Raw genomic sequence first — 13919 nt, 5'->3', positions numbered from 1 at the left:
TTGTTGAGGTTCAACGTTGTGCCAACGTCCTCTTAGTGATCCCCAAGAAATTCACTAACATGAAAGAACCCCTTTGGCTCTCTTTTCTCTCACCTTTGGCTCTCTTTTCTCTCACCTTTGGCTCAAACCCAATTTGATTCCTTAGCTTTCTCATGTTACAATAGCCTAACGCTAAAGTGCCTATTTATATGTCATAGGGTTTTAGTACAATTATACAAGGAATAGGAAACTTAAAGGACCTCAAAACTAAGAGAAAATTTGTCCAGATTCGCCAGGGATACACACTAGATTTGTGTGTCCCGCTCGAGCATTGAGCACCACTTGTGCAGCTTGAGCAAGTTCTCGAGCACCTGAGACTTGGATGAAAACCTTCTATGTCCTGTTCGATTGCTAGAGCCCAATCAATACGTCTTTGACTCATTTGATTGCCTGTTTCCTTCAATCCTTCCGCATATTTAGGTGAGCTAACATCAACAATCTCCACCTTGGCGAGCATTAAACACCTTATGAAAATCATTGAACCCTAGAACCTCTTCAAATCTCTTAGAAACCGTTCTAGTAATTCTCAAGAGCAACACCTCAATCTTCAGCATGTAACAAGATTGAGCACGCTTAAATAGTGTCTGAACTTCTCAGCTGTGACCGGCATGGTCAAGCAATCCGAAGCGTTCTCATCCATATGAACCTTCTCTATTGCAATGTCCCTATCATTCCCTCAATCTTTTATCCGGTGGTACCGTACATCAATATGCTTAGACCTTCTGTAAAACACTTGATTCTTGACTAAATATATGGCACTTTGACTATTACTTTGTATCACCACCAAGTCTTGAGCTATCCCAAACTCTTTAGCCAATTTTGTCAACCATAACGCTTCCTTAGAAGCCTCCATTAGGGCCATATACTCTGCTTCGGTAGTAGACAAAACAATGACAGATTGTAGCACCGCTCTTCAACTATTTAGTTCTCCACCACAAGTAAAAACATACCCCGTGGTGGATTTCAATACATAATCAATCTAAAAATGTACCAAATTTTTTTTTTTTTTTGCTACATTTTGGTTTCATGTATGTTCTCATGAGTTATCATATACAAAAGATAAATATTAGAAGTAATTTCCTTTTGTTTATGCACTACTTTGATAAATATTAAAAGATAATACTATTCATAAAATAAACAAAAAAGTGTATAAAACTCTATGATAATAGTCTTATGAAACAAGTCATTAAGCATCTGTTGAGCTCTATGGATTGAATAAACCCCCACTTTTCTTCCCTCTACCTTATCTATTGAAATCTGTTAAGAGCCACAGATTCACAAAGCGTTTAATGGCGTTCGAGTCTGTCGTTGTTGTCTTGTCATCCTCCACTCTCCAACAGTCCACACCGGAGTATTATTCCTTAGGCCGTGTGGCTCCCAAGAACCCACCTGCACAATTTGAATTCATAATGGTATAGACGAACCTTCCCAATTTGAGGGCAAAGAAAAGTTTGAAAAACTTGTCCCCAAGAGAAGGACATTTTTAATTATAATTTAATTTAAATTATCATCAATTGAGCTTAAAAACTCGAACACCGACAAAACACCCAAGCAACGGTACTTGTTAAATACATAATATATAATTACAACCACAAAAAGCTTTCATACTGCCTTACCTGTATTTCCAAGTCGTGCTAGCTGAGCTATCTGCGAACCTTGGAATATTACTTCATCCAATTCCCTTGCAAGGAAAAGAAGAGAAAAATGGCTGGAGCTTTGATCGGAGAGGCCTTTATTTCTGCTTCCATCCACGTGATTTGTCACAGAATTGCTTCACCCAAGTTCGTCGACTTATTTTGGCACAAGAAACTCGATCAACCTCTCCTCATGAAACTAAAGAGGACGCTGTTGACCTTGAACCCAGTGCTCGATGATGCAGAGGAGAAGCAAATTGAGAAACCAGCTGTGAGAGAGTGGCTTGACGACCTCAAACATGCAGTCTTTGATGCTGAGGACTTGCTGGATGAGATCAACTATGAAGCCTTGCAATGCAAGCTGGAAGGTGAAGCTCAAACAGCCGACAAATTAACCAATAAGGTGCGGAGATTCCTCCCTACTTCTCGTAATAAGTTTTATCAAAGCATGAATGTTAAGATACAAGAGTTATTACGAAAATTAGAAGACTTTGTACAATTGAAAGGTGCTCTTGGTTTGACAGAAGTTGTTGGGAGGAAGGTTTCACAAAGAACTCCAACAACTTCCGTGGTTCATGAACCTTATGTATATGGTAGAGAAGAAGTCAAAGAAAATTTATCAAAAGTTTTGTTCTCTGATGATGCTAGCAAAGAGGATGTGTCCTTCATCACCATTGTTGGAATGGGCGGGGTTGGCAAGACAACCCTTGCCCGCATGCTTTACAATGATGATAAGGTGAAAGAGCATTTTACACTTAAAGCTTGGGCTTGTGTTTCAGAAGACTATGATGCTATCAGGGTAACTAAAACTCTTCTTGAGTCAGTCACTTCAAAAACTTGCAATACAACAGATCTGAATTTGCTTCAAATTGAACTAAGAGAACAACTTAGGGGGAAGAAATTTTTATTTGTGTTGGATGACCTTTGGAATGAGAAATATACTGATTGGAACTGCCTCCAAACTCCCTTTACTTCAGGGGCAAGGGGAAGTAAAGTCATCGTAACAACACGGAACAAAAATGTAGCATCTTTCATGCAAAATGTTCCCACTCAACCCTTGGAACCATTGTCGCATGAAGATTGTTGGTCATTACTTGCAAAACATGCGTTTGGAAATGTAAACTGTAGTGCATATCCAAGCTTGGAAGAAATCGGCAAGAAAATTGCACGAAAGTGTAATGGGTTGCCTTTAGCTGCACAAACACTTGGCGGTTTGTTACGTTCCAGGCTAGACTCTGAGGTATGGAACAGAGTACTAAACAACAGCATTTGGGAGTTACCTACAGAGAAAAGTGACATTCTTCCTGCTCTAGGGTTGAGTTATCATTATCTTCCAGCTAAGTTAAAGCAATGCTTTATTTATTGTTCAATTTTTCCAAAAGACTATGAATTCAAGGTAGAAGACATTGTTTTTCTTTGGATGGCGGAAGGTTTAATTCCCCAAGCGGAGAATGGGGACAACATGGAAGAAGTGGCTAAGGAATATTTTGATGAACTTTTATCCCGATCATTGTTTCAAACATCGGGGAAATCAAGTTTCGTTATGCATGATCTCATCAATGACTTGGCTTTGTTCATGTCTAAAGGATTTTGTTCTAGGTGGGAAGGGAGGGAATCACATGAAGTAGAAAGAGTTCGCCATTTGTCATATGCTAGGGAAGAATATGATGTTTCTCTTAAATTTGAGCAATTAAAGGAGGCTAAGTGTTTGCGGACCTTCCTACCTACCTCTTTAAATCCATATAACTCTTATAAAAATTATTATCTAAGTAAAAAGGTTGTACAAGATTTGTTGTCGTCACACAGATGTTTACGGGCGTTATCATTGTCAAGTTATAGGAATGTCACTCAGCTACCTGATTCTATTAAAAATCTTATTCACTTGCGCTATTTGGATCTCTCTGGTACTGCAATTGAAAGGTTACCTAGTGTACTTTGCAGTTTGTACTATTTGCAGACGTTACTATTGTCAAATTGTTCATCTCTTGTTGAATTACCTGCAGACTTGAGAAAATTGATAAATTTACAGAAATTAATGCTGGGAGGTTGTGCGTCTCTTGCTAAATTGCCTGTAGACCTGTGGGAATTAATTAGTTTGCATCATCTTGATGTGAGTGGAACTAAAATTGCAGAGATGCCATTGCAAATGAGTAGACTAAAAAGTTTGAGAACGTTGACTGCTTTTGTTGTGGGGAAATCTACTGGGTCAACCATTGGGGAATTGGGGGAGCTTCCACATCTTGGAGGAAAACTTAAACTACAAAATGTAGTTGATGCTAAGGATGCCGTGCAAGCCAATTTGAAGAATAAGAAGGATATGAAGGAGTTAGAGTTCGAATGGGGCAATGAAGACTCGGATGATTCTACAAAAGTGAGAGAAGTACTTGACAAGCTCCAACCTTGCATGAATTTGGAGAAATTGACCGTCAAACGTTATGGCGGGACCAGCTTCCCAAACTGGTTGGGAGACTCTGCCTTCAATAAAATAAAAGTTATGCGCCTCGAAGGCTGTCATTATTGTTTCGAGTTGCCACCTCTTGGACAGCTACCTGCTCTTAAGGAGCTCTTCATATGTAAGATGAAATTTCTTAGGACGTTAGGTCCTGAGTTGTATGGCCAGCCATTTCAACCATTTCAATCGCTGGAGAGGCTGGAGTTTAAGGGAATGGCAGAGTGGGAGGAATGGGTACCAAGTGGAAGTGGAGGTCCAGACTTTCCTCGCCTCCTAGAGCTAATTCTAGAAAAGTGTCCAAAACTGAGAGGAAGCTTGCCTTGTGATCTACCTTGCTTGAAGAAACTTAGCGTGGAAGGGTGTGGAGTTTTACATGATCAAAGGGCCACTGCTACTTCTAGTACTAGTACTAGTCTCAACTACAATTCTCTTCAAGAATTGGAAATAAAAGATGGATGCCAAACAGGTCTGTTATCATTACTAGAGACAAAACTCCTGTCCCGACTTAAGATTCGAAATTTAAATAACATACAATGCTTCCCCAACATCAATCGTCTTCAACATTTGATTCTTTGGAATTGTCCAACCCTGTCGTCGTTTCCTAAAGATGGCCTACCCACTACGTTGACATCACTTTATATAATCAATTGTAGGAGATTAGATTTCCTACCTCATGAGATGTTGGCCAAACTAACATCACTCGACTATTTGACTATACATATGAGCTGTAATTCAATGAGGTCCTTCAGGATTTTTCCCAAATTGAGGACACTTAATATTGGGTATTGTGAGAATCTGGAATCGCTTTGCTTGATTGAAGAAGGAGGAGCTGTTGAGAATCTCAGCCATCTGGATAACTTAAATATCTTAGGCTGTCCAAATCTGGTGTGTTTTCCCCAGGGAGGGTTGCCCACTCCCAACCTAACTCAATTGGAATTCAGCAGATGCAAGAAGTTGAAGTCATTACCTGAACGCATTCACACCTTCACAGCCCTTGAAAGATTGTGGATAAGGAATCTTCAAAATCTGGAGTCAATTGCAGAAGATGGGGGTTTGCCTCCCAACCTCCAACATTTTAGGATTGAGAATTGTGAGAGACTGAGGGCTTCATCTTCATCAGTGGGAGACTACTGCAACTGGGGTTTGCAAGCACTTGTCTCCCTTACAGAATTTACAATTCATGGCAGGGGAAGTGATGAAATCTTGGAGACGTTGCTCAAGCAACAGCTGCTCCCTACCACTCTTCGCAGTCTCCTCATCGAGGAACTTTCAACTCTGAAATCTTTGGATGGAAAGGGACTTGCACACCTTACTTCTCTTCAAGAACTATTTATTAGTAGGTGTGACAGTCTGGAATTCTTGCCAGGAGAGGCACTTCAACACCTCACTTCTCTTCAAAGGCTAGAAATTAGGTGTTGTGACAATCTCCAATTCCTGCCAGAAGAGGGTCTGCCGCCATCTCTTTCTTATCTGAAGATCTTCCGATGTTCTGGCCTGGAGAAAAGGTATCAGAATAAGACGGGACAAGATCATTGGGACAGCATATCTCACATTCCTTGCATCTGGATAAATGATGAAGTCATCATATGATGATATGACCTCTCTCTCTCTCTCTCACATAGAGACAAACAAACTCAAGTCAGGTATGTACTTCAAATAACCGCTGTAACTGCTTTTCTTTTAACTCAAGTCAGGTATGTATTTCTAATGTATATTTTCTTAGTATCAACTGGTGTTCTTTGGTTGAGCAGAAAGATCATTCAGCAATTACAAAATTTTCTTAGGGAATTAACCTTGTTTAAGCTTTGTTTATCATCTCTCTCCTTTTCTCTGTTAAGTCTTGGTTCTTCTAAGTTATGCCTTATCCTTATCCCCCACATCACACATATTGGAAAAGAATCTTGCCTTAAATTGCAAATTTGATTTTATTTATTATACTTGATAAATTTGATTTTATCGGTATCCAAGAGCATGCTGATCACAACTTATGTCTGTCTTAAGCCTTCTCATAAACGTTTCTTCATTTGCAGGTTTCTTTCAAGTCACTGCCCGAGGAGAGTTTACCATTGTATATGGATTTTTGTTTTTCTACAAACACATTGCGGCAAAGAAGGGGAAGGAAATGTTCTCCAGGTGGTGCTCTAGCAAGGAAATGTTCTCAATCATAAAATTCATGATTAGGTAATCTTTCATCATAAAATTCCTTTCCTTTGAGTTTCCTAACATAACTTGCAAACGTCATTCATGAGTTTCCTTTGAGATGGATGAAAATGTGTACATATGTATGAATAACTTGTGAGCGCTCACGTTCTAGGACAGATGACGTTGACGAAACTCCATGCTTGGTCTTGAACAATACTATGATTTTCCTCCGGTTAGGGAATCACATAATTGTTCCTTATGCAATGAATATTAATGCTGCACACTTCATTAATGACTTGTTTATTTAGAAGAAACATTTTTTTATTGAAAAAAAGATAGTAAAATACCACAGAAGTGTACAAGTACTCGTCCGCCACAGAACAGGAACAGAGCTGATCTTAAGAGAAATACAAAGAGCTTTAACAAAGAAATTATCCTTGAGCTGCCTTCCATCCCTGAATTGTGATAGTAAAATGTCATATTTCTTCTTCCAATCTCTTTTTTTTTTTTTTTTTCTTGTGTTCAATCATTGCTTTATATATAAACATTTTAAACATTTCCACAAGTAAAATGAAATTTTTTGAAGGCCTAATTTTTGCTACTAGTTTAGTTGTAAAAGGTCTACATTCTATATACATACGTATAAATGAAAACAAATAGTTTTACTTGTAAGTAGTCTTCCATTTATAGGGCCTTCTTTTTGACTTTGCCCTGGGCCACCAAAATCCCAGGGCTGGCCTTGTACTTGTAACATGGACCACTTATCTCTTGAAGAATTGGAAATACATGATGGATGCCATTTCCAATTCAAAAACTTTTCGGGCAGTTTAAGAAAGTATTACACGACTAGATGTTTATAATTCAAATTCGAAACAAAGCACCATTGGATTCACATAAATCTACCTAATTGCCGTGCCATTGATTATTTCTAACAAGCAACTGAACCGTTGCAGAAGATCTGATGCTTCATTATAACATTTGATAATTGAATATGCATCTTTCAGTGTCGTCCCCTTCACCGTTTCACTTTTAATTTTTTAGCATATCAATTAGTCTCTTTCAGATGTATTTTCTCGTATATACTTGTTGTTTGGAAATTAGTTTTCAGAAGCTACACGAGGTGGGTTAACTAGAGAAATTAGTTTGTTCATATTCTAAGACAAATCTAACGATCCAATTCTTAATGTCTTGAACTTAGGAGTATCTTGTTGAGCTGCGATATGAATGAAAATGGAAAGCAATCGAGTTCAAATCCTCACTGGCTTTTCAAATCTGATGAGGAACAAAAGTATGAGAAAACACATGAAGGTAAAATTATGTCGATCCTTTTCTGTGCCTTCCAATTCCGAACGATTTGCTTGCTGCAATTATTCCAACTACAGTTCATTTCATTATAATTTTTTTCTTTGTTGTATCTCTAGACTCTCTGCGTAAGATTTCCAATAGGAACAACCCCAATTTGACCCAATTTAGCATGCATTGTGTATTTTGAGATTTCAAGGTAACTGCTGCTAATGGAATCCCTTCTTTCACTTGTAATTCATAGGGAATACCAATTTTAAACTCTATTTACATTTACAACCGAAGAAAACTAAAGCGCAATGCATGCTCTTTTATGGTAGAATGACCTTATCATCTTCCAACGAACTCAAGAAAGAATGAAATCTGTAGCAGAAAACATAGGGCTGAGATCTCTCCAAGGTATTGCCCCACTCTCCCACAATCTCTGTTCCTTGTATTTGAGAATTCACAAGGTCCCTTGAACTCACTTCTCTTCAACAGATACATGTTTATGGCTGTCTGAGTCTCCAATTCCTGCCACAAGACTCTTTCTTTTCTGAGTAAAGGTATGAGAATAATTAGATTTATTTTTATGAAGCTGCAATAATTAGATTTAATTAAAGCCAGTAGAATTAATTTCTCCTTTGGATTTAGGAGCATCTTGTTGAGCTGAGGTATGCACGGGAAGTAAAAGCACTCAAGTAAACGTCCATATTAAAAAGCTATTAGAAGAAGCAGGCTTTTCAAAATTTGATCTGGAACAATTGAAGGTAAGGCTTGTCTGTGTTCTTTCTCTGCGCCTTTAACTTCTGAAGGACTCTAAAATGTTACTTGCTCAACATGGAACAACAGCAATAGTTCATTAGCATTTTCTTTTTCTGTAAAAAAGAATCTTGCCTTGAATTGCAAATTAGATTTTATTGGTATTAAGCTTGATAAATTCTGATAATTCTGTCACTTTGTTTCTCACCGGGCCTGGTCCTTATCGGTATCCAAGAGCATGCTGATCACAACTTATGTCTGTCTAGTCTCAAATGCTGATTTATTAGTCACTCTGCACGATAACATGCCTTCTCATAAACAGTTCTCATTTGCAGGTTTCTTTCATGTCACAGCCCGAGGAGAGTTTACCGTTGTATATAGATTTTTGTTTTTCTACAAACAAATTGTGCAAACAAAGGGGAAGGAAATCTTCTCCAGGTGGCGATCTAGCAACAGACCAGCATTTGGACAATGTGGTGAAGACGTCATTTATGATTAGGTAATCTTTCATCATAAAATTCCTTTCTGTAGGTAATAACTTGAAAACGTCATTTATGAATTTAATTTGAGATGGATGAAAATGTGTACATACTTGTTGGTTGGAAATTAGTTTTCAGAAGCTACATGGGTTGGGGTTAACTAGAGAAATTAGTTTGTTCATATTCTAAGATGAATCCAATGATCCAATTCTTAATGTCTTGAACTTGGGAGTATCTTATTGAGCTGAGATATGCATGAAAATGGAAAGCAATCGAGTTGAAATGCTCATTGTGCAATCGAGTTGAAATCCTCATTGTATAGCTATTAGACCTGGCTTTTCAAAATCGGACGAGGAACAAAAACACATGAAGGTAAAATTCTGTTGATCCTTTTCTGTGCCTTTCACTTCCGAACTACAGTTCCATTTCATTAGAATTGTTTTCTTTGTTGTATCTCTAGACTCTCTGCGTAAGATTCCCAATAGGAACTACCCCAACTTGACCCAATTTGGCATGCATTGTGTATTTTGAGATTTCAAGGTAACTGCTGCTAATGGAAGAAAACCAAAGCCTATTGCATGCTCTTTTAAGGTAGAATGACCTTATCATCTTCCAACAAACTCAAGAAATGCATGCTCGGGTGAGTTGAAGTTGAAGATTTCGAGAAGGAATGAAAGCTGTAGCAGAAAACATAGGGCTGAGATCTCTGCTCCACTCTCTCACAAAAGAAAAGTAAGTTTTCTTTTTTATATTTGAAAGTTTGCACCTTTGTTTATATTCTTAGCACTAGAACGTTGCTTGGAACCGTCCATCTTAATCTTTCTGATAATGCTCCCAATTTCCTAGATTCTGAAAGATTAGAATTTACTAAAGGGATACTTAACGACAGCAATAAACTTGACATCCTTATTATATGCTTTCTATTAGCTCTTTACCAGAGCTATCATTCAAGGACAGCCAGTTTGATACTGATTGTTGTTTCCAACAAAAGCTTTGTCTATACACATTATAGCATATTCGTTGAATGTTACATACATTCAATGTTTCCATACATTTCAAGAATTTTGCAAGCAAACGCTCATTGAAGTTCAATATGAAATCTTCTGAGGTTGTCTAAGCTATGGGATGAGCTGCTCATGTTTCCATTATTTCCATGTTCTGTTTTTATAGATTTTTATGACCCTTCCCTTCCTTGTTACCATGAAATCTTCCTTGTTATGCCTTCACTTAAGCAAATTAGAAGACACTTTGGAGTTAGAATTTTTTTTTCTTTGTTGTATCTCTAGACTCTCTGCGTAAGATTCACTTGTTAATTCTTAGGGAATAACAATTTTACATTCTATTTAAATTTACAACGGAAGAAAACTAAAGCGCATTGCATGCTCTTTTATGGTAGAATGACCTTATCATCTTCCAACAAACTCGAGAAATGCATGCTCTGATGTGTTGAAGTTGAAGATTTCGAGAAAGAATGAAAGCTGTAGCAGAAAACATAGGGCTCAGATCTCTCCAAGGTATTGCTCCACTGTCTCACAATCTCTGTTCCTTGTATTATGAAGATTACAGGATTACTCATTACTGACCATCATCACATGATCTTGCAGATGATTTTGGGGAGGTTTGCCAATTGACCTTAGTGAAATCATAAAAGAAAAGTAAGTTTGCTTTTTTATATTTGGAAGTTGGCACCTATGTTTATATTATTTGCACTAGACCGTTGCTCGGAACCATCCATCTTAATCTTTCTGATAATTTACAAGGTCCCTTGACGGCAGTGGAAGGGGCACATGTTGTTTTCTGAAGGGATACTTAACGACAGCAATAAACTTAACATCCTTATTATATGCTTTCTATTAGCTCTTTGATCAGAGCTATCTTGTCCTGCAGATAGTTCATTTGTGTTTGGAGGGGCGGCCTACATCTGATCTGACCACATTGGAAAGCTCTCTTTGTGTTGATGAAGAATTCTTCTTCTCAAACAAGATAAAACTGATGTTAAACCATGGGGGCCACGTCTTCGTTTGGTTTTCTTGCAAGAAACTGATGATAAACTGATGTTAGTGCTCGTATTGTTGAAGTTCAATTTCCTCTTGTCCCACATTGAAAGATTATAGCTTTGTCTGTGATTTCTTCAAGGACAGCCAGTCTGATACTGATTGTTGTTTCCAACAAAAGCTTTGTCTCTACACATTATAGCTTATTTGTCGAATGTTACATATATTCAATGTTTCCATACATTTCAAGAATTTTTGACAAGCAAACGGTCATTCATTGAAGTTCAATATGAAATCTTCTGAGGTTGTCTATGCTATGGGATAAGCTGCTCATGTTATGACCCTTCTCTTCCTTGTTCCCATGACAATCACAATATTATGCCTCCACTTAAGCAAATTAGAAGACACTCTGGAGTTGGGATATTAAAAGTAGAATGCTACATGCACAACTCATCATAACATTGGGATATTAAAAGTAGAATGCTACATGCACAACTCATCATAACATCTCTCTTAAAAATTTTAAGCGTTAACAAGTAAATAAACATGCACTCACATTTTATTTGCACTTAAAAATTAAAATTGTTGTGCATGGAACTAAATTGACACTGAAATATTTTATACATTCTCTTCCTTATTTCCATGAGTGAATGTATGTTTTGCTTCCTAACGCTCAACAATTTTAAGACAAAGGGAACCCCTACAACTTCGGAGAAAGCGAGGGTGAGGAAGAGGGAGAGAAGGAGGGAGAAGGAGGGAGAAGAAGAGAGTTGCTGGGGGATGTCATTTTTGCCATAAGTGAAGCTTTGCTGAGTGTGATGTATAGGAGAGGCTTTTTTTATAGTAGAAATGATACTAGCTAATTTTCTTTTTTTGGAGGTGAAAAAATCACGTGCTACTTTTGTGTATTGGCCCGGGCCGATGTCTATTGGGGAGAAGTGAGTGGAAAGTTATAAGGGGTGTGTTTGAGGGATATGTACCAGCCGTTGGATTTCATCCAACGGTGAGTTTTTAAAAGAGGGTGCATGTAGAAACCCAACTTCAGTTGAAGATCTTTCCCTTTTTCCCTCTCTGTGAAAAACTCAAGAACACAATCCTCTCTTTTTGAATGTAACGTAAACCCACAATTAGAAGGATCCAAAGCTCCCAAACCTTATAGTCGCTCCATTGTCATCAGCACCTTGGGAGGCCTGCAATCTATGGTATCCTCGATATGACGATTAATGGCTCTTACCTAGTTGTTGCCCTGTTTTGATACTATGGCTCAAGTGAAAACCCCTTCTCTTTTTCATTCAGCAAACAAGATTCCAAATGAAAGCAAAGTAGTATATCTCTTTTTGTAGCTAGACGCCGCAGCAGCAGTTGTTCCTCAATTTTGGTAGAGATGGAGTCTCCAATATCAAAGAGTCTTCTCTAATGTCCACCACATTCTCTCAAGCTGACTGACTTCGGAGCTCCCAATTGATCTTAAGAGGTAAGTTCACTCCTGCTGGATTGATTTTATTGGGGTTGGTTTGTTTTTTGTGAGGGTGGGAAATTCGTCATTTGTGGCATCAATAATGCGTCATTTTTGGAATCAATAATGTGTCATTTCCTTATGAATATTCAATATACTTAGTTGATTGTTTTTGGTGGGGGTGGAAAATTATGAAATGTAGGTAAAAGATCCTAAACTTAGGCTTAATGACATTAGGAGTAAGCATTTGGAGAGGATATTGGGTGAAGTTCTGTAATTGGTGGTTTGAATTACATTTGTGTTCTTAGTTGAACATGTTGGTTCTAATGTTATTTTTTCCAGATTATTTCACAAGAGATGACGTAACTATTATTAAATTTTGCTTGCGTTTTGTGTAATCGGAATCCAACAAGTTAGGCTATGCGTGTTTTGTGTCAATTTGGGCAATGTTTTGTGTAAGTGGAATGCATTGATATGTTGTGATGCAGTAATGACTGATTAATGAATTAATATTTGCTATGCAGTAATATAGAAGTGGATCAATAATATACGTAGATAAAATGTCTGGGGGCTCAGAGAGTGATGAATGTGCAACAGCTAATGGGAGGGTTTATATTCCTGAAGTAAGAAATGAGGAAACACCAGCAGTTGGGATGAAGTTCGACTCGCTTGACCTCGTTTACAATTTCTATAATAGATATGCATTCTTGGCTGGCTTTGGTATTCGACTTCATTCCAGCTTTTGGGGAAAAAATAAGAAAGAGATTTTGAGGAAAGAATTTGTATGTTGCAAACAAGGTGCATACAGGAGGGATGAAACTCGGGAGAGAAAAAGACAACGGGGAATAAGTAGATGCAATTGCAAAGCTAAGATTGTGGTTGTGAAGACAAATGGGAGCAAGAAGTATACCATCTCTCTTTTTGCAGAGGGACACAATCATAAGATGACACCCTCAGAAAGAATGCATTTATTGAGATCACACCGTCATATTTCAGATTCTACAAAAGTACTCACAAAACAGTTGGGTTCAGTTAATATTCCCATTCATCAGAAGGTAAGTATTTTTGAGGTGCAATCCGGAGGAATGGATAAAATCGGTTTTATCAAAAAAGATATCTACAATCTTGAATGTAGTGTGAATGGGAAGTTGAGGAACCACGATGTTGAACTAGTGACCGAGTATTTTATGGCTGAACAGAAAAAAAAAATGAGGCTTTTTATTTCAAGATTGAGGGAGATGGCCATGACAGGTTTAGTCGATGTTTTTGGGCAGATGCAACTTCTAGACGGGCGTATGGGTTTTATGGAGATGTTGTTGTATTCGATACCACATTCAACACGAATCGATACGACTTGACATTTGCACCAATGTTGGGAGTTAATAACCATGGTCAGACAATTGTCTTAGCATGCGCATTTTTGAGCAAGGAAATGACTGAGTCGTTTGTTTGGATGTTTGAGGAGTTTAAGAAAGCCATGCTAGGTGGGGAACCTAAAACGATCATTACAGATCAAGATGCGGCAATGGCCATAGCGATTTCAATAGCCTTCCCGACTACATTTCATCGACTTTGCATATGGCACATCACATCAAAGTTCTCTGTTAAGTTACCACATTCTGCTTATAAGGAGTATTGGCGTGAATTTCAGAAAGCCATATGGGATACTGACAATAAGGA

General features: G+C 37.9%; 1 protein-coding gene and 1 long non-coding RNA gene across 7 annotated transcripts; both read left to right on the top strand.

Annotated features, from left to right (window-relative positions):
- The first annotated feature begins 2355 nt into the window (after nucleotides 1-2355).
- Nucleotides 2356-5715, top strand: LOC117617982 (putative disease resistance RPP13-like protein 1). Its single transcript, XM_034347622.1, has one exon. It carries the CDS (start codon nucleotides 2356-2358, stop codon nucleotides 5713-5715), a length of 3360 nt encoding a protein of 1119 aa, XP_034203513.1.
- A 1424-nt stretch (nucleotides 5716-7139) lies between these two features.
- Nucleotides 7140-11100, top strand: LOC117620059. 6 transcript variants are annotated; one of them, XR_004584655.1, is made up of 10 exons: nucleotides 7140-7575; nucleotides 7689-7768; nucleotides 7890-7968; nucleotides 8050-8114; nucleotides 8203-8318; nucleotides 8646-9161; nucleotides 9250-9521; nucleotides 10186-10303; nucleotides 10394-10444; nucleotides 10677-11100. It is a non-coding gene; the product is annotated as an uncharacterized LOC117620059 (long non-coding RNA). The 6 variants fall into 6 exon arrangements; XR_004584660.1 differs by having other exon boundaries at nucleotides 7141-7575; nucleotides 9385-9521; XR_004584658.1 differs by having other exon boundaries at nucleotides 7142-7575; nucleotides 9330-9521.
- Nucleotides 11101-13919: the final 2819 nt, after the last annotated feature.

Source organism: Prunus dulcis, chromosome 2 (assembly GCF_902201215.1).
Source record: "Prunus dulcis chromosome 2, ALMONDv2, whole genome shotgun sequence".
In the NCBI taxonomy this organism is placed as follows: domain Eukaryota; kingdom Viridiplantae; phylum Streptophyta; class Magnoliopsida; order Rosales; family Rosaceae; genus Prunus; species Prunus dulcis.
This window is presented reverse-complemented; position numbering and strand designations above follow the sequence as displayed.